Source organism: Fukomys damarensis, unplaced genomic scaffold (genome assembly GCF_012274545.1).
Source record: "Fukomys damarensis isolate Sample0158 unplaced genomic scaffold, DMR_v1.0_HiC HiC_scaffold_16, whole genome shotgun sequence".
Taxonomy (NCBI): domain Eukaryota; kingdom Metazoa; phylum Chordata; class Mammalia; order Rodentia; family Bathyergidae; genus Fukomys; species Fukomys damarensis.
Genome location: NW_022900928.1, coordinates 129,187,354 through 129,208,111, shown reverse-complemented (window position 1 = coordinate 129,208,111; position 20,758 = coordinate 129,187,354). Strand labels below are relative to the sequence as shown.

Sequence of the window (20,758 nt, the reverse complement as noted above, 5' to 3'; positions counted from 1 at the left end):
TTTTTTTTTTTTTTTTTTTTTTTTTTTTTGAGACGGGATCTCACTATGTAGTTGAGACTGACCTGGAACTCACTATGTAGCTCAGGCTGGCCTTGAATTCACAGCGATCCTCCTGCCTCATCCTCCCGAGTGCTGGGATTACAGGCATGTGCCACCACACCCAGTTTAGCACTTTTCTTTTTTATTTTATTGATTGATTTATTTATTTTTTGGTATCAGGCATCGAACTAAGGACCTTGCACTTGTGAGGCAGGCATCGGCACCACTGAGTTAAATCTCCAGCCCCTTTTTTTGTGTTTTTGAAACAAGGTCGCACCATGTAGTTCAGGCTTAAACTCACTATGTGGCCCAGGCTGGCCTCGAAGTTGTGGTTCCTCCTGCCTCAGCCTCCTGAGTGGCAGGATTACATGTCCACTGCTGGCCAGTGCTAGGTTAATAGAGGAGGCAGCAGTGAGGCTCAGGGTGTCACTGGGAGTGAGGTAGGGTGGTGAGTGGGGGAGAGAGCCCTGAACAAGTCCTGACAGGCAGGGTCCCGTGCTGCTGGCCACACTGGCCTTCTTGGACCTTTGGGAATGCAGACTCCCAGGCCACTGGGCCCTGCCCTGGGGTTTTTGTGCATGGCTGAGTTTGAACATGTGCCAGGCCCCGCATGACCTCTCACGGCTCAGTGCTGAGGACCACTCCACTGTCACTGCTGTGACAGGAACATTGTGGACCAGAGAGCAGGAGGCGGGAGGGCTGGGAGGGCCTGAGCCCAGGCAGGAGCAGGGGAGGAGCCCACACTGTGGGGCACACACAGCAGGGGGACCACCAGCCCCCGGGCAAGGGCCCAGTCTGCAGCTCCCCGCTCCAGGAGACACAGGAGAAGGGAAGTGTTTGTGGCTGGCAGGGCAGAGTGACACCACGTGTAGGAAGGTGACTGGGCACAGGCAGCTGCCAAGGCCTGGCTTAGGACCAGGGAAGGAACGAGTCACCAGGCCTGTCTGTGGAGCAGGTATTCTGGGTCCCTGGCGCTGGCCCTTCCCACCATTACAGGGAGGGTGACACACTGAGTCCTGTCCTACTGTCAAGGAAGCTCCAGAAGGACAGCAAGAGCCAGTGGAGGTGGCGCATGCCTATAGTCCCAGCACCAGGAGGCTGAGGCGGGAGGATCTCCGAGAGTTCAAGCCCAGCCTGGGCCACAAAGTGAAATCTTGTCTCAAAAAAAAAGAGAGGCAAGTGCACCCTGTTTCCTGGAGGGTTGAGCTTGTCCAATTCTGAAGAGGAGCCACAGGTCAAGGTGGGCCACATCTTCAGGGGGACTCTGTCCCGCATCAGAGAGGCAGCTCCTGTGCACCTCTCCTTCCTCCCGAAGCTGACAGATCACCTGCTGTGCCCGAAGTCCCCTACCCAGGCTCCCCTCAGCCACCCACCGCTCGGCACCGGTGGGTCCTGGACTCTCCTCCCTGCAGAGCCCCTCGTGGCTGAGTGGGGTCCCTGGGGTCTCTCCTGTCCCGTCCCCACCCCCATCAGGCCTGCAGGATAATAGGGGCCCTGGGGACGGAAAAGGAGGCTGTGAGGCTCAGGGCCACAGGTGGGTGGAGATGGGGCAGGAGGGGCTGGAGACGCTTTCAGGGCCGGCAGGGCTGCGATGCTGGAGAGGGCCCGGGCTGTGCCCTGAATGTGCAGGGGACGGCGATAGGCGGGCTCCTGATTGTAGATGTTGGGGATCCAACCACAGAGGAAAGGGAGCCCAGGGCTGGGGCCCCTCCAGTGACCACAGAGCCACATGGACGGGGGGTCCTTTAGGGGCAGCTCAGTGAGCCCCGGAGCCTGGGCGTCAGGTCACGGCCCCTGGCCACTACTGTCCCCTTTGCTCTGTGTCAGACACCCCCAAACCGGCCCAGGGGTGCAGGGTGGGGCCTGTGCAGACCCTGTAGGGCCCTGGGTCCTCTTCGTCCCGCAGTAAAGGTTTTCCACATCCAAGCTTGCATGGGAAGTGCAGCTCCTTTCACCCTGGGCGGGCGGAGCATGGAGCTGGGCTGAACTGTAGTCCTTGGCCTGGCCTAGGCTCTGTGTGACCTTCTCGGACCCAAAGCCTGGGGTTAGTGTGGGGAGTTTGAGCAGAAATCTCGAGTCTCAGTGGCCAAGGTCACCGCTTTAGGCACAGGCCTGGTTGCTAACAGTGATACCTGATTCAAAGAATCATTAAAAAAAAAAAAAAGCAGGGAGAGTTCGCTCCAGGAAACAAAGCAGGGCCGGGCTGGTGCACACAATGGCAGGAGAGCCCCACGCGGACCGGACCGGTGGCTGTCGCTGCCTCCTTCCTCCGGAGCTGGCGTCGGGCCCCTGCAGCCGCCGCCTCAGCCGGACCACGGAGCGGGAAGGCAGGGTCCCCGGCCCCCGAGCCCGCTCAGAACCTGGCACCGCACAGCCCCTCGGGTCTCTGTCCCGTTTGGGCCCTGTGATGACAGAGGCGGGGCATCGCTTGGTCCCTGACTGCTCCCTCTAGGCTGCTGTCCCCGCCCGCCCGTCCCATCTCCGCCCCAATGTGGCTCCTGGGTCCTCCTTGGTGCCCCAGGCCCCATGCCGTCCCCTCCCCTTCCCACAGGACTGAGAGTCCACTCCCTGGAGCCACTGTGTGCAGAGCAGCCACTCCCTCCAACCTTCCCTCTCACAGCCACCGGAAGAACAAACACAGGCGGTCCCTGGGGCCTGGTGTCTCCCCGGCCGCCCGCGGGGCTGCTCACTCGGCCTCTCCGAGGCAGGGACAAAGTGGGCCAGAGTGCGTCTCCCTCTCCGCTCCTCTGCTGCATTTGCCCACCGGGCCACCACCGCTCCCCCTTCCTGGGGTCACCGAAGGTGTGACGCCCGGGCCGCGTGACCGGGACACAGTTTGCCACACGGCCCTGGGCAGGCTGCCGGGGCCACCGGACACCAGCCCTTACCCGGTGTCCTGGCTCAGGGCGAGGCCCCAGCGGGCCCTGGTCACACCACTGCTGTTTGTCCATGAAGGGTCCTGGGGTCACTGGTCATGCTTGGGCAACTTTGACCTCTGCTCTTCCTGCAGCTCAGCCCCCACTTTTAAAAGATCAAAATAGCATATTTAGCTTTTTATATAGAAAAATGGGAATGAAGCCAGATGTGGTGGCCTATGCCTGTGATCCCGTACTCGAGAGGCTGAGGCAGGAGAATTGCTGCCAGTTTGAAGCCAGCCTGGGCTACATAGTGAGTTCAAGGGCAGCCTGAGCCTAATACGAGACCCTGTCTCAAACAACAACAACAACAACAACAACAAAACCCACAAAGCTCCAAAACAATAACAACAAAAAAGAAACATGGGAGTGAAAAACCACTTTAAATGGTAGCATTTTCTTTTTTCAAAGTAAAACTACAGTTAATACTCAAATCTCCAAGACTGAAATTCCATAAACAACTTTTTTCTTTTTTTGGTCCCAGGAATCAAACTCTGGACCTTGTGCTTGTGAGGCAGGCGGTGGCACCACTGAGTTAAATCCCCTGCCCAACAACTTTGTTTTGAGATGGTAGATTGTGATATTCCATATACCATTACTTATCATTTATGTCTCAAGGTTGTGTAAGACACTGTTACACAGGATCGCTGTGACTTCAAGACCAGCCTGGGCTACATAGTGAGTTCCAGGTCAATCTCAACTACATAGTGAGACCCTGTCTCAAAAAACAAAATAAAACAAACAAACAAAAATAAAATAAAAGAAACTTTCATATCACTTGTGTATTGGGGTCAAGTTCCTTTATGTTACATGTTAATTAACCCTGCTCTTAACCTTCCTTCACCAAATCTAAAGAAAAGAAATTTAGGTGATAAAAGCAGGTAGTGCACAGCCCTCAAAGAACTATTTTAAAACAGGAGGGAAATTCTTTGCCGATGCAAAGCATCCCAAAAATCTCAGCGCAATGTTAAGCTTTGATACCAGTACAAGTACAGAAGCTATGTTATAAAATCTCACCTGAAAGTGTGAGTTTTGTAGATATGGAACACCAAACCCTTAATCTTAATTTTTGTTTCAGTCCCTCCTTCTATTCCTTTTTTTTTTTTAGACAGGGTCTCCTTATGTAGCCCAGGCTGGCCTGGAACTCACAGCGATCCTCCTGCCTCAGCCTCCCAAGTGCTGGGATCACAGGTGTGTGCCACCATGCCCAGCTCTTCTATTCCTTTTAAGAGAGACTAGAAAAAAAAATAAATAAAAGCTCAATATTCCAAACATAAAGGAAACTTTCAAATGGTGTTCTGTCAGAGGTGGCAGCCTCTTTCCACCTGCCACAGTACCCCAGAGGTGCAAGCACCATAGTCTAAGACTAAAAAGTACATAGAAACGTTCAGGACTCCCTACATTTCACTGTGGGCTAGTGATCACATTATCAAAATATCTCTGGGTTTATTTAACACGAGGAGAATGAGCAGGAAACAAGAGGCAGCATTAACAGCTCACAGATTCAGCATGGAGCCCAAAGTGGATGGCTGGTGACGGTTGGGTCACTTTGCCTGGCTGTGTCCCGGCATCCGTCCTCGAGCCCCAGATCTGCAGGTCCCCGGGGCCCTCCTGCCGGCCTCTGCCCCAGAGATCTGCGGCTGGGTCAGGCCTGGGGCGGGCACTGCCCAGGCACCCGTGAGTCCCAGGGGCCCCAGGCTCAGAACCAGAGCAGAGGGCAGAGTTCAAAGCCCACGTCTCGGGAAGGGTGAATCACACTGCTGCCCGGCAGGTGCGTTGCCAGGAAGCTCCCGGGGACACCCAAGTATGAGCGCAGGCAGCGTGCCAGGCAACACCCAAATCTCAGAGGAGACTTCATCCTCACAAAGCCAGAAGAGACTCAGGCTGGCTTTTGAAGGCAAATCCCCCAAATCCAGCTGGTGCCAGGCATGTGGAGAGGAAAGCAGGCAGAGGCTGCACCAGGCCACTGCACACACCAATTTTGGCCCTGCTGTTCTTTCTGCTTTGTTTTTTGAGGCAGGGTCTGGCTATATAGGTCAAGCTGGCCTTTGAACTTGAGGTGATCCTTCTGCCTCAGCCTCCTGGGTGCTGGGATCACAGGTATGTGCCACCACACCCAGATTTTTGCTGCCCTGCTCTCACCTGGCGTGACCTCTAATCTACTCAGCCCCACTGCCAGCAGCATGCTGGTTAACAGCGTCAGCCGCTTTCTGGGAAGGAAGCTGTGGTCTGTATCGCCTGTCTGTCCCTGTGCTGTATGTGCCAGTCTCTTGCCACCAGAGCGAGGCCACTGAACAGACTGGGAAGAGATGCAGGCAGACTAAAATTACAAGAGATAAGGCACAGAGGCCAAGGACAACTTCCAGAAATGAAGGTAATAAAGTAATTAGGAGTATCTAATTAGGGTACCTGAGGGTAGATATTGGGAATGTAGGAAGAACATGTTCAAATGGTAAGGGGAAGAAAAGAATGGGATGGAAAAGGGAAGGAAGGAAAAGGATAAAAAAAGAGAATGGAAGGAAAAAAGGAAACAAAGCTTTTGTAAATGGGGAGGGGAAAACCGGGCATGGTGACGCCTGTAATCCCAGCACTCGGGAGGCTGAGGCAGGAGGATCGCTGTGAGTTCGAGACCAGCCTGGGTTCCATAGTGAGTTCCAGATCAGTCTCAACTACATAGTGAGACCCCGTCTCAACGCCCCCCCAAAAAATGGGGAGGGGATGAAGGACTGAAGAGAGGGGAGAGAGTTGGGAAAAATAAAGAATTAAGATGTGGACTTGTCGTGTAGAGGTACAAGATCCCAACAATGAATGTAACTGTACTGTATCCCTAAAATGTACCAATAAACTCAATTAAAGCTGAAAAAAAAAGAATTAAGATGTGTTATGTACAGGTACAAATATATGATGAAGTGATCATTATGTATGACAGATATATACTAATAAATAAAGTTAAACCAGGTTTGCTGGTGCACACCTGTAATCCTAGCTTTTGCCAGGCTGAGGCAGGAGGATGCTTTGAGCTCAAAGCCAGCCTGAACTATATAGTAAGACCCTGTCTTAAAAAAACAACAATCACTACACCCAGACTCAAAGCTATACGCCTACCCAAGATGACAGCGCCTGGTGCCTCTCAAGGGCCTTTAGACAGAACCTCTGTAGAGTAACTCTGACTGCTGATCACAACTGCAACCCTCTTCAGCTGGAAGTAGCCGGAGGTGTCTTCACCCTCTGCCTCCACACAGCAGTTAGGGGTACTTCTTCAGAGGGGAATATTTCAGATAGGTAAGTTGATTCTTTCTTTTTCCCTCATTGAGTTTATTGGTACATTTAAGGTATACAGTACAGTTACATTCATCATTGGGATCTTGTACTGTAAGACCTAAGGCCTCACTACCACTCCAAGGAGCTCAACCACCAACTAGGGCTTCCAAAATGTAAGACCAAGAGCCTTACCACCACTCCGAGGAGCTCGAGTCTACCGCTCCGAAGAGCTCGACAGCCACGACATTCACCCGGGAAGGAACACACCGGACACGTTGGAAGAAAACAGACCTTTATTAGTCTGGCCAGATGGCACTCCCAGAGCCGAGTAGCCCAGAGAGGCGCCAGCTCAGGGGCTGAGGTCCTTTTTATAAGGGGATAGGAGGGGGGGGGTCTATGAGATGCTTACAGAATGTCAAGGTTTTCAAAACATTCCTTCTGGGCAGACAAGGAGTAAAACAATCTTCATCTATTTACCCAGAACTACTAAATGTTCACCTGTTAATTTACATTAATCACAGCTAGACTAAGATTTAAAATTACAAAGTTATGCACTCCCACAGTAGCTTCACACGCAGGTCTTGGTTCCCATTTTTTGGTAAGTTGATTCTTGTAGGCAGTTAGACAGGGCAGCCCTCAAGGAGCCAACACAGCAAGGAGCCAACAAGGAGGACAATCAAGACACTTGCATAAAAAAAAAAAAAAAACACACACACACGTTTAAGACCAGAAGGCCATAATTGTAAAAGGAGAAACTATCACCCGTTGTGCTTCCCCTGGGGATAAATAGCCGTGATTGATATTCTAAGTAGGTTTCAATCACCTAGGTGGGTAGGGGGCCAAGGTCTTAGGCCAGGCTTTCCAGGAAATATCCCCAGGCCCCACCCTTACTGAAAACCCTTATACTTTGCTACTTGACCTGCTCCCCCTGTGTGACCTCCCCACTTAATATCACCTGGGTGACTGTACTGTAATGTTATTGGCTGCTCATGGTTTGGCCCCACCTCATGCCCACCTTGTAATTTTCCATTGGGTCTTTTTTTTTTTTTTTTTTTTTTTTTGAGACAGGCTCTCTCTATGTAGTTGAGACTGACCTGGAACTCACTATGTAGCCCAGTCTGGTCTTCAGCTCACAGTGATCCTCCTGCCTCAGCCTCGGAGTGCTGGGATTACAGGCATGCGCCCCCACACCTGGCTTCCATTGGGACTTTTTATTTTCCCATTGGGTCTATAGTTTTGTTCCATTTTGTACACACCTCACCTCATGGCTTTGATGTATAAAACATCTTTTAGAAGTGGGTGGGCAGGCAAAGCACTTTCTGGTACCCCTTTTGTCTTAGAAGCTTTCTCTCAATAAATTTTTCCTACTCTTAAAAAAACAAAACAGCTGGGTTTAGTGGTGCACACCTGTAATCCCAGCACTCGGGAGGCACAGGCAGGAGGATCGCTGTGAGTTTGAGACCAGCCAGGGCTACGTAGTGAGTTCCAGCTTAGTTTCAACTACACAGTGAGACCCTGTCTCAAAACACCAAACAGGAAAAAAACAAACAAACAAACAAAACAAAATAAAGTTAAAAGAATAATTAGGAGACAAGCTTTGAGTGTTTAGTATCCATTTGTTTGTTTTCTTTGCAGTACTGGGGATCAAACTCAGAACCTCGCACTTGTGAGGCAGGCAGTGGAACCACTGAGCTAATCCCTAGCTCTTGACCCCTTTGTTTTAATAGAACTTATTGAATTGTACCCTTATAGATTAAGTTTTGTTAGTGGCTCTATTTAGAACAATTCAGTGATGATTCTCCCCCACCCTGAGGACTGATTCCAGAGCCTTCGCACTGAGCTACATCCGCAGCCCCTTTCTATTTTTTTATTTGGAGACAGGGTCTCACGAAGTTGCTAGCTTTCCCAGGCTGGGCTTCAACTGGCCATCCTCCTGCCTCTGCCTCCCAAGAGCTGGGGTGATGGGTGCGCCCCGCATAGTGTGATCAGTTCCTGGGGCTGGCGTGAGCACACCGCTGCCTCCTGCCCGGGTGACAGAAGGGCTCCGGGGGCCCCTTGCTCTCTGATCCCCTCAGGGTCTCGGTCCCAGGCCTTGCTGCAGCCCCCACCCCGCAGCTCAGGCACCAGCTCCAGACCCACCTGCTCGGTGACCTGTGACCCTGAAGCCTCACCTCCGGCTCCTTCCCTTGCCCACTCTGCTAGGTGTCCGCTGGCCAAGGCTCTGCCCCTCCTGTCCCGCTCTGCGATCCCCGACCGGTCTGAGGTAGGCGTCTCTGGGCCCCTGCTCTGGGTCCCCTCACCCGCACTCCTCGGCCCTGACCCCATGTGTAGTGACCGGATAGATCTCTCCAGTCCCGGCTTTTCCCGATCCCACAGGATTCTCCTGGAATATGCCCGTCCTTCCTCGGGCCCATGCTCCAGCCTGGACCGTGGTTGTCCCCAGAGGCCAGGATTCTCACTAGAAGGTGGGCAGCAGCTCAAGGCTGGGGGCCTGGGTCTCCACGTCCCAGCACAGAAGCCCCTCAAGAACAAGAGGCCCCCTGCAGCAAGGTGAGTGTGGAGCCGCGGTGGGACAGCCCGTCCATGCCCTGCTGTGCAGCGTGGTGATGTGGATGGAGGCTTGGTTTTCCTGTGGTGGGAACCCAGGGCCACTGTGTGAACAAGCTCCAGCCAGCCTGCTGCAGGACGAGGCCTCTCTGGAGAAAAAGCACCCAGCCGACAGCCGATGCCACACACCAGTGAGGCTTCTGCTGCACTCAGGCCACCGGCCTCCACCAAGCCCCATCCGCACTGCTGACCCACTGCGTCAGTCACTTCCCCATTGCTTGCACAGAATCCCTGATACTTTAAACATAAAGGAGAGGTTTATTTTTGCCCCGGCCGGCGGGGTTCGTTATTAGTAGTGCTCGAGGAGGGGACCACCCGGAACGGGAACGACACAGGAAGACAGGAACCAGACAGAGCTCTTTTAGATGGTCAAAATTTGACAATTTTTATTTCTCACACAGCAGCTTTTATGCAGGCAGGGATGAGCAGGGAGTTTCCTGGTTGCTAGGTTACCTAACCTAGGCTGGTCTAGCTAGATAAGGTAGGGCATGGCCAGAATGTTCCCGGGAGGGGTCAGAATGTCCCCAGGAGGGTGTAAAGTTCCTATCAGGGGCACACATACACACAGGGTGGAGGGGCACATACGGAGGGTGGAGACACACAGGGGTCTTGGTCTCCTACATATTTTGGCTCGTGATTTCAGAGGGTGCAGTTCCATGGTCGGCTGGCTCTGAGGCAGAAGTGGCATGTGGGGAGGACCCGGGGGAGAGAGAGAAGAGGTCACATTCCCAGTGACTCAGCTACTCCACCTGGGCCTGACCCCGCAGCACATCCGGCTGGGAACTCGTCAAGGGCCAAATCCACTGATGCCTACAGGGCCCTGTGAACCGCTCACCTCCCAAAGCCCCACCTCTGAAACATGGGGAGAGCTTCCGGGTCTAAATCCTAACATCCATACCACTGTAAAGCTGAGGAATTGGCCTTTTTTTGGAAATGGCTGGTCACGCACAAAAGCCAAGCACCAAGGGCAGCTCGCTAGGACAGCGACGGGACGGACACGGCCAATGGACTGGACACCCAGCCACGCCACCGCCAGGCTGTGCTCTGAGGCCACCGGGAGCACCCAGGAAGCACCCCACCACCTAGTGCAGGATTTAAGAGGTCTGTGAATTCAAGACACCCCACAACTCAGTAATCAAGATAAATAATGGATAAAGGCAATATTTTTATAAATAAAGTCAGCAAACTGGCCCATGTACCAGCTGCCCATTTTTGTAAAGTTTTATTGGAACGAGGGCCAAGATTAGGATTAGGCCAAGCATGGCAGTGCTTGTTCGAGACCAGTCGGGGCTTCATAGTGAGTTCAAGGACAGCCTGTACTACCTAGTGAGACCTTGTCTTGGAAAAAAAAAAGATTGCTGGGCATGGTGGCTCACGCCTGTAATCCCAGCACTGAGGCAAGAGAATCGCCGAGAGTTTGAGACCAGCCTGGGCTACACAGTGAGTTCCAGAGCAGTCTGAACTACACAGTGAGACCCTGTCTCAAAAACAAACAAACAAACAAACAAAAATAAAATAAAAAGATTAGGGTTGGGCAAATCAGGCGAGGTCATACAAATTTGGTGTTGGACTTACGTTTGTTGGGATAGGGTCTGCTTATGTAGCCCAGGCTGGCCTCAAGCTCAGAGTTCCTCCTGCCTCAGCCTCCTAAGTGCTGGGATTCTAGGTGTGTGTCTCCCATACCCTGCTAGACTTTTTAAAAATTACATTTAAAAATTACATTGGATAGTTTATCTTTTTAAATTAATTTCACTTGCCCATTTGTTAATCTAGCTCTTTTGATTTGGGCCAAGTCCTCCCCTACCTACTGTCTGATCCCTGGACTCTGCAAACCTCATACACTTCCCTCCCAGCGCCTGCTCTCAATTGGCTCTAGCAGCTCCATCTTGCTGCTTGGGAAGCAGATAAGACAGAGAGTGAAGCTGGAGTTCAGGGTGGCCAAGGAGTTCGGCTGGGCCCCATCTCGCCTGGGCTAGAGCTATTTCAGAAACTCTGACACCCACTTCCTAGTGTCTCTTGGATTTTTCAGGCAAATCTCGAGAATTGAGTAACGAGATCTCCAGGTGTCCCTTAAGAATGTTTTGCTTTTTTAAACATGGTCAGGTTCATAGCCAGCCTCAAGTGAATCACCAGGGAGTCAGTCAACAGTAGACTATTTTTTAATAAGTTGTTGGTATTTTGTTTTTAGGGTTATTTGTTGTTGTGGTTGTTTTGTTTTTATGAGACAGGGTCTTACTCTGTAGTCCAGGCTGCCCTCAAATTTGCAGCAAGCCTCCTACCTCAGCCTCCCACGTGTTGGGTTTACTTACGTGCAACACCACACTTGGCTAGATTGTGGGAATTTTACCACGTGTTTAGCCTTGCAAGGTGAAGGTGAACCGGGAGAGGCCTCCCCAGGGGGCAGGAGGCCTGGCTGGGGGATCTCAGCCCAGCCGTTGGGAACTTCACCTTTCTTCTCCCCAAACAACCGGCTTTTACCAGTCAGACCCCCTCTCACCCGTGGGCTTTCGGTGCTGACTGCAGCGGCCTTGGTGCCAGGGAGACCCTGGGGAGCATGGAGACTCCGCCAGCGCTGGTGCCCGCCGCCCCAGGCAGGCAGGGAAAGGCCGTGCCAGGCTGCGGAGCCCGAGGAATCCGGGGGCGGGGGCCGTGGGCTGGAGCCGGTGCCACTCAGCGCAGCCCCTCCCCGAGTGGAGGATCCAGGCCAGGGCGCCCGCTTCCCTCCGTCCACTTTGCACGGTGGGCTGAGCACTGTGTCCAGTGCTGGGCCACTCGCCAAGCGGGGGCTCAGCGGGTGCCCCTGGCTTGCGGCTGCATCCCTGGGAACACGCAGGGGCACAGGTGTTCAGGGAACTGGAGAGGCCGCCAGGCCGGTCGCACCAGGGTCCTCTGGGACCCCGCCCTGCCCGCTCACACCCTGCAGGCCTGGCCCATCCGATGCCGGGGGTGACATGGGACCTCGGTTTGCTGTCCACCCCCTGTGCGAGCACACACACACACACACACACGCGCACACACACACATGCGCGCACATACGCGTGCACGCTCACAGAGCTCCCAGTGCTGGTTTGCTTTACTGGCTTTTCCAGCCGGGTAGCATTTGTGCTGTTGGGTCGTGATGTCTCTGAAGCTAGATTTCTGTCCTCTGTCCTGAGACGCAGACCTTCTATTTCTCAGCAAGAATCGGCAGGCACTGCTCACTTTGCTGACATCCTGGAGTGGAGCGTCGTGTGTTTGTGGTTGTTTATTAATTATTACTTATTTTGCAGAACTGGGAATTAGATGCAGGGCCTTTGCACTGAGCTACGTCCCCAACCTTTTATTATTATTTTTTTTTCTCTTTTTTGAGACAGGATCTTGCTATGTAGTTCAGGAAGGACTTGAATTTGCAGCAAGCCTCCTGCCTCAGCCTCTTGAGTGCTGGGATCACAGATGTGTGCCACAACACCTGAGAGTGTCTGTGGTCTTAATGGGGGGTGGGAAACTGTATTAATTAAACTGGACAACTTTCTAAGGCCTTTAAAAACAGGTGCAGGGGTCATGGCTGCTTTGAGAACACCGAATACATCATATTTGTTAGCAGAGTTATGAGCAGAGGAAAATACTCAGTGTGGCAAGGAGGCTCCCTTCCTCGCATCTGGGTCCCCAGCAGGTCCCCGTGGATAGCTTGCTTCCAGAGGCCACCCCTTGTCACTGGTCCCGGGAGGGGCTGGCCATCTGGTCTCATGCTGTCTGCTCAAGGTGCCTGTGAGGGCCAAGGACCCGGAAGCCCCGAACAAAGCCGCCTCTCTCCTCCCTGGGTGTGGCGGGTGACAGCCCTAGGGAGGGCGGTCCTGGCCCTGTCCCCTGCGGTGCTGCCTGATGGTGGGGCCTCACAGCCTGGCTCCTGGGAGGCTGCAGGGCCCCCCGCTGTCTTGCAGACACCTGTCCCTTCTCCTCGGTCACCAGCAGCTGCTAGCCGGTCCTTGGGCCATGTGATGGTGACACCCAGGATGGCAGCCGCCCTCACTTCTGGCAGGACTGGCCACCTGGAGTGAGGCACAGGAGATGCCAGCGCCAGCCAGCACCAGCCGGGCTTGCACAGAGCCCCTCCATCCTGGAAAATTCCCCCTTTCAGCTGCTCAGTGCGACGGACACAGCGGGCCTCCCCGAGGGTCACGCAGGCCAAGTGGCCTTCGTCGTGGCCGGTGCTGCCCGGGCCCAGGAGGAAGTAGCCCTGACTGCAGCCGGGCTTCACCGTGTGGTTCCTGGGGGATTAGGGCCAGTGGCTTTGCCAAGGCTGCTTCTCCGCAGCTGCAGCCTGCCGGGTCCACAGCTGGCCAGACACCAGGGCCCTGCCCGGAAGGGAGCGGGGCAGGGTGGGCAGGGACATTGCAGGAGTGTGGATGTCCTGTGTGGGCACGTTGTGTGCTGCCTGACATTGTTCCCCCACCTTGGCTTTTATTTTTGTTCTTTTGAGCTAGAGTCTTGCTATGTAGTCTAGGCTGCCGTCGAACCCATGGCAATTGTCCTGCCTCAGCCTCCTGAGTGCTAGGAGTACAGGTGAGTGCAGGTGGAGGGGAGAGGTGGCGGGGGTAAGCTGTCAACTGGCCGAGGCTGGGAGGGGACAGAGAAAGATGGAGAGGTAGCCCTGATCGTGAGCAAAGGGCAGGAGGGAAGCCTGGGACAGTGGCGCTGTACCCGCCCTGACTCTTCTGGGAGGCACCTGCTTCTGTCTGACTCAGTGGCCAAGTGGCTGCCGGGACAGGGCAGGGCAGGACGGGGTCCTTCCCTGAGGGTCCTGCCTGGGGGGGGTCTTACCCCACCAGGGCACACAGCGATTTCACAAGCAGGAAAGATCAACACAGGAGAGGTCCCCGGGGCAAGGAAGCTGCCCACCTGGTGGGTTCAGAGAGTGCGTTCAGGAGCCGAGGCTGGAGGATCGCTGTGAGTTCCAGGCTGGGCCGGGCTATACGGTGAGGCCCTGTTTCAGAACACCAATAAATAAATAATAAAAACAAGTAAATAAAGAGGCCAAAATAAAATGCCTGACTTACTGTGCAGGCCCCTGGTGGAGGATGAGGAGGAGCCAGGGCGGTCGGCCTGCTGAAGGCCACGTGAGGAGAACTGCGGTGCTGGTGCAGATGTCTCGGGAGTGCGCAGCCTCCGTCCCGGGCTTGCCAGCGAAGCGGGGGTTCCCTAGGGACCATGGGCAGCAGGGAGTCACCACGGCTGTGCAGGGAGGGGCCCAGCCCTGCAGGCAAACGGGGAGACAAGGGGAGCAGCACCTGGGCTTCACTAACATTGATTTGATCTATTTTTAGACAGGGTCTCATTGTGCAACCCAGGCTGGCCTCAAACTTGTGGTGATCCTCCTGCCTCAGCTTCCTGAGTGCTGGGTCTCAGGGACACACCATTCAGAAAGTGTGGCCAGGACAGTGTGCCCAGCAGCAGCATAAAGGTCCCAAGGACACCCAGGTCCCAATTTCTGGGTCATGCTGCACAACAAGGGAGGCTGAAGGTCGCAGATGGACCTTTGGCTCCTGAGGCCTTGCCAAGCTGGGCTTTGGGTGGCAGCGAGACAGGAGGCTCCTGGCCCTCGAGCAGGTCAGGGGCCAAAGGCTGAGGGGACAAAGTGGCCCAGCCAACCAAGTGCCCCTGGGCTTCCGCAGAGCCAATTTTCCTATCGGGTCAGCACCAGTGCCAGGATTTCTGAGAACTTTGTCCCACAGGGTGTGGGAGGTGGCCAGGGTCACCCGGTGGCGAGTGTGAGGGGTCAGCAGGGCCCCAGTCTGGAGCCAGTGTGGCAGGAGTGATGTGGGTCCTGGGAAAGGGGAGGCTCTGCCCTACAGACTGGTGAAAGACGCATTCGCAGTGTCTGGGCCACCACATGCATAGGAGTTTGTTTCAGCAGCAAAAGGAGCTGTGAGGGACAGCAGCCATGGGATGCCTCGCAGTGATGCTGAACGCTGACCGAGCCCTCCAGACAGGGTCACACCTCATCCACCAGCTGTGGAAACCAAGGGGCCAAACCACGTGCGGTGCACACTGCAATCCCAGCGCTCAGGAGGCTGAGGCAGGAGGATCGCTGGGAGTTTGAGACCAGCCTGGGCTACATAGTGAGTTCAGTACCAGCTTGAACTGCACAGCAAGATGCTGTCTCGAAAAACAAAAGACAATTAGAAAACTCATACTGACACTGTCTGAAAAGTCTCCAGGTTCAAGTTAGGAAAAGGCATAAAACCGACCCTACTTCAGGCAAGAAGCCTTCAAATCAAGTTAAAAAAGATGGAGATTTGATTCTGCTTTTGTTTTGGTACCAGGGACAAACTTGGGACCCTGCACTTGCAAGGCAGATGGCAGCACCACTGAGCTAAATCCCTGGCCCTTGATTCTAAATTTTTTTTTTTTGATACCGGAGATCAAACTCCAGTCCTTGTGCTTTTGAAGCAGGTGGCAGAACCACTAAGCTAAATTCCCAGCCCTTGATGCTTTTTATTTTTATTTTTTGAGACAGGGTCTCACTATGTAGTTGAGACTGACCTGGAACTCACTGTGTAGCCCAGGCTGGTCTCAAACTCACAGCGATCTTCCTGCCTCAGCCTCCTGAGTGCTGGGATTACAGGTGTGCGCCACCACGCCTGGCTTTAATTAATTTTTAATTAATTAAAACCTTTTTGGAGACAGGGCCCTGCTATGCAGTTCAAGATGCCCTTGATCTCACTCTGTAGCCCAGGCTGGTATTGAACTCATGGTGATCCTCTTGCCTCAGCCTCCTGAGTGCTGGGATTGCAGGTGTGCGCCACCACGACCAGCATAATTTATTTTTATATCATTCCTAATATTAATCCCCCAATATTTGCCATGCTGTACTCCTATGCCTGTGTGTGTTTTCGCCTGGGCATTTTCAGGCCCCGCCAGTCCTCAGTGCTTCACCTCTGCCTCCCGCACCCCTTGCCCTGTCCCTGTCCTTGGGCACAGCTGTGGGAGACGTCTCCGGGCTGGAGCCCTGTGCTCTGCTGTTCCTTATTCACTGAAGCAACACGTGTGTGCCAAGAAAGGCACCAGGTGCTGGACCCAAGGTCACTAATTGCAAATTCCTGCTCTTCGGACTTTCTGGGCTGGGCTCTCTGACCATTGAATGGGTTGTAAAATAATGAGGTGAGCGAGCACTTTGCAGACACTTCCTGTACCTACAAGAAGCTTGGGCGAATGAGGTTGTTCCTTCTCTTTTTTCTTTTTCCTTTCTTGTATTACTTGGTTCAAAACCCTTTTTCATATTTTTCTTTCTTTTCTTCTTTTTGGAGACAAGGTCTTGCTATGCAATTCAGGCGGGCCTTGAACTCTTGGCAGTTCTCCTGCCTCAGCCTCCTAAGTGTGGGGATTACAAGTGTGTCACCATGGCCACCTCCTCGGACAAAATTTTTAATGTAAGGTTTTTTTGTTTGTTTCTTTGGGAACAGGATCTTGTTATGTGGTCTGGGCTGGCCTTGAACTCACTATATAGCCCAGGGTTGCCTCGAACTCACAGTGATCCTCCTGCCTCAGCCTCCCAGGTGATGGGATCACAGGTGCGCACCACCATGCTCGGTGGCGCCTCCTCTCTCCCAGGAGCCAATTGCTTAAAGTTAATCTCCCACTCTGTGTTCCTTGGGAGAAGCCCAAGTCACTGCTCAAACACCACGCTCCCCTCTGCCCTGGGCGGGACCCTGAGTCAGGGCAGAGGCTCCCCATGGCCACCCGCGGGGGCTGCAGCAGGAGGGCTGCAGGTGACAGGGAGCGGGCCTGTGCTGGGTCAGGAGGGGAAGGGGCTGGCCTGGCAGGCAGGGTTAGAGTGATGATGCCCAGTGCATGCGGGGATGTGGCCGCCTCCGGGACAGGTATCTGCCTTGGGACAGGTGGCACGGGCAGCGCTGGGCCCCGGGAAGAGGGTGACTCTGGGCACTGTGTAAACTGGGAGGCACCCTGAAGATAGCAGCTACTTATCTGCGGTGTGGGGCCAGCAGCTCAATGGGGACATTGTCGGGAGGGCAATAAAGGGTTCAGAGGGACATTGGCCGCTGCGTCACAGGGAGGCCACTGAGGATCCCGGACCCTCAGGTGCGTGGCAGGCACAGCTGGGACATGCAGGGCCCTGCGCGTCTCTGCTCCTCATCCGGGAACCAGCTGTCTCCTGCCCCCGCACAGCTCACCTGCTGGGACAGCCCCAGGAAGTGGCGGAGGGGGTGGCGGTAGCGAGAGAACACAGGGAAGAGGGCAGCAGTCAGACCCGGGGTACTGTACCACGGAGCAACACACCAGCTCTGTAACAAAAAAACCTTGAGACAGGGTCTAACTAAGTCGCCCAGGTACGGCTTGAACTTGTGCTTCTCCTTCCTCCGCCTCCCTAAATGCTGGGGTTATAGGCGCTCACCACCAGGCCGACCAACTGAATTCAGTATTTTTCATAATCTTGTTCGTGAAATAGTTTCACGGTGTGGGATTTTCCGCCGTGGCTGATGTCAGTGCCCAACAGTGTCCGGATTATGGATTTCCTGAGTAGGACGTTCAACCCGGGCTTGTAAAAGAGCCACTTCCCGTCTGCGGCAGGACGAGAACTTTGACGTCATGTGCTTCTGATTGTGGCCTGGGACAGGACGCAAGAGTCACACCCTCCCCAGGCCACAAGTGACGGGCAGGGCCGTTATCCAGGCTGCCAAGTCCCCAGTCTGCGGTGCCTGGGGCCTTACGGTGCCTGCCCAGCACCACTTCTCTCCCTTCCTGGGAGACACAAGGGACAGCAGGCCAGGGGACACTGGGCCAAGGTGCCCAACAGGGCCACATACAGCTGCTCTGTCTCCCTTTTCCTACATGTCCACGGAACACGCGCTCTGCCAGCCAGACGTGGGGGCGCAGTGACAGACCCCGCTGTGGGGTCTCCAGTGTGAGGGCAGAGGAGCTGCAGGAGGGGCAGAGCCAGCCTGGGGAGGAGGAGGCGGAGGAGGACCCAGAGCAGCGGGGGCAGCGGGGCGGGGTGGCGCAGGCAACCACATTAGATACAAATCAATACACAGTCAGACAGGCACCAGCTCGCAGGAAGTCAGTGAAACTTGAGACACGGAAACTGCCTGGAGGTGCATTTGAGGAAGCAAGGCCTCAAGATCAAAGTCACGATGGCCGGACCCTAAGGGAAGAATGGAAATCAGATTTTCCTGCGATTGGTACCACCTGCTCCAGGCTCCAGAGGGGCACAGGACACCTGCACCCACTGCTACCCCAAATGTCACAGGTGTACTCGAGTTAGTGATGTCACCGTGGGACCCTACTGTGTTGCTTGCCTGTTGGATCAGCTGCTGTACTTGAAGCCCTATTTGTTGATTCTAGTTTGATACTCACTGTACCCACACTGACTGCTGTAAAATTACCCCTGACAAAGGGCTCAGTGGCCACCCACTGGGGATGCCTCTTGTCTCGCTGGAGCTATCCCTGTTCCCCATTCCTAGTCCCCAATAAACCTTTCCTTCTCAGAACCACGTTTGTCCTTTGAAATTTATTGTTCAATTTCAGGGGACACGAACTCGGGCACATGTGACATCTAGCAGATTGGGAGTTATATTTCTCCTATACCAGTGGCGCACCCCTGTGATCCAGCCCTCAAGAGGCTGAGGCAGGAGGATCGCTATGAGTTTGAGGCCAGCCTGGGCCCCTGGGAGTTTTGTCTCTGCATTCCAGGTGCCAGGGAAAGCTCCTTGGCTTCTGAGGCTGGAGGCTGGGTCCCAGGGGGTCCTGGACTCCTGGGTGTACAGCACTGCCTGTCGAGGGGACCCTGGACCTCGTGACATCTGCTCCCCTACCTGGTGGTCTCTCGGCTGCCCGAGTCCTGGGGTGCCTCCTTTGGCTGGCTGGGTGTCACCGTGGGTGGCAGGTGCGGCTCTTCTGGATGGCCTGTCGTGACTTCTGTGCCTGCTGGTGGAGAAGGAGCTGAGTTGCTGGCCAGGCACAGGGGGCAGCTCGGGAGGCCAGGGACCGCCCTGCCCAGCGTCGGCTCCTCTGTGCCAAGCTAAGCTGACAGAGTTGCAACTGCCACCCTGGCACAGCTCACACCCAGCACACAGGTCACCCTGGTCCTGTGCTTGGCTGAATTCCTCAATGCCTCACAGTGGCGAGTGCCCTGGGACAGTCCAGGCACCCGGGGGACCTGTGTGGGGACCCCAAGGTGCCACCCTAGGCTGGCTTCTGTACTCCAGTTCCACATGGCCTCCTCCCCAGCTTCCTGTCTTCCTCCCGCTGCACTGCAGGCCTGGGACTGTGGAGCAGCATCGAGACAGGGTCCAGGAGACCCGAAGTCAGGGCCGCCAGCCTAGCTCACCATGCCGCCTCCACCTGGCCTGGCAGCCCTGGCCCCTTATGTGGGAGCCAGACACAGCCTAGGAACCGGCACTGCCGGCACTGGAGCCACAGCCTGGCTGCTGGCTGCTCAGACCTGGCTTTGAGGGCAGCACTGGTGATGGCAGGAGGGAGCCCCCAGCAGGCATCGCTCCACCCATCCTTCAAGGCACAAGGTGTGGGGAGTCTGGGGACCGGGCAGGCCGAGTGGGTGCAGGAAGGGTGGTGTCTATACTGGGGAGCGTGCAGAAAGCTAACCCTGGAGGTCTGACTTCTCCAAAAGAACTCTGTCTGGTATGGTGGCACAGGCCTGTAATCCCAGCACTCGGGAGGCAGAGGCAGGGCTGGGGGTAGTGGAGGCGGAGGGGAAGAGACCGCAGGGAGCCTGGGGCCCAGCCGGGCGGTGGGCCAGCAAGGGTGCAAGGAGAGGACCACTGGGCTGTGGGCCCAGCACACCGCAGGTGAACAGCGTGCATTTAAAGCAGGATTTGCCCACCTTGGAAGCTGGTGAGCAGCTGGGGCCTCTCCCTGGGCACCCCGTGACCGGCACGGTGAACGCCCTGGGGGCACCACAGTACTCACATGAGGAATCAGAATTCGCCAAGGCCCTGATTTCGTGCGGCTGAAGTCAGCTGTTCTCAAAAACAACTACATCTACACTGGGACAGCAGCCACCACTGCAGGATCCAGGGCCGCCACACTCCAGGGGACAGTACTCGGCTCTCTCGGAGGGACACAGTCGGCCCGGGTGCAGCTCAGTGGCACCGCGCTTGCCTGGCTCCATGCCCAGCACCACACACAGCCCGCACGATCATCTTTACAATCAGTACAAAGACAGGGGCCGCCTGACGCTCGCTTGGCTAAACCTAAACTAGGGTGCTCCCGATGCAGCCATCCGCTGTGCGGAGAAGAGCAGGCTGCCTCCGAAGCATCAGGAACTCCGTGGCAGGTGATGGGTAATGGGACGGGCAGAAGGGATTCGACCCCGCACGACCTCCACCTGGCCGGGGAAAACCCTGATAAATGACCGAGCTGCTCCTGTGGTTAAAGCAAAGTAATATTCACAACTCGAAACTCACGCAAAATAACCCATGAGCAAAGTTGCCGAAACCTCTGAGGCGCTCAGGTGAGGAGCCCCTCACTCCGAGCCCCTCCAGGATTCCTTCCCAGTTCTGGACCTCGGACCCAGCGCAGCCTCACCAGGTCTCAGATGTCCCCCAGCATCTGAGCTGCGGCTGTGTTTTCCTATTGAAGTGGAAATTGGAGGCTTACCCAGGCTGCTCGCCCGAACTTTCGATTTCCTTTCAAAAATGAAAAACAAATACTTTGTACATTTCTCATTCAAGATACTTATTTCTTCCAGAAATATAAAAAATAACTCGACTCCCATCAGTCTCCGGTGTCACAGCTGCCTGGATCTTGGAGCTCCTGTTCTGATGGAGGTGGAGGGGGCAGCCTTTGAACCCACCTGACCCCCTCAGCACCAGAGCCTGAGGTGCTGAGGCCCTAGCCACAGAGCCACACTGATAGGTTGCTTTAAGAAGGGTGTGAAGACGGTCGAGGTGGCGCACACCTTTAATCTTAGCACTCTG

The 20,758-nt window shown here is 54.9% G+C and overlaps 1 protein-coding gene across 1 annotated transcript; it reads right to left on the bottom strand.

Moving 5' to 3' along the window:
• Nucleotides 1-12,207: 12,207 nt before the first annotated feature.
• LOC104867431 lies at nucleotides 12,208-19,950 on the bottom strand. Its single transcript, XM_010631784.1, has 8 exons — nucleotides 19,825-19,950; nucleotides 19,663-19,726; nucleotides 18,635-18,743; nucleotides 17,652-17,739; nucleotides 16,994-17,104; nucleotides 13,859-14,000; nucleotides 13,701-13,785; nucleotides 12,208-12,850 (listed from the first exon to the last, which is right to left on the bottom strand). The coding sequence occupies exons 1-8, from the start codon at nucleotides 19,948-19,950 to the stop codon at nucleotides 12,559-12,561; spliced, it is 1,017 nt and encodes a 338-aa protein (XP_010630086.1). The 3' UTR covers nucleotides 12,208-12,558.
• Nucleotides 19,951-20,758: the final 808 nt, after the last annotated feature.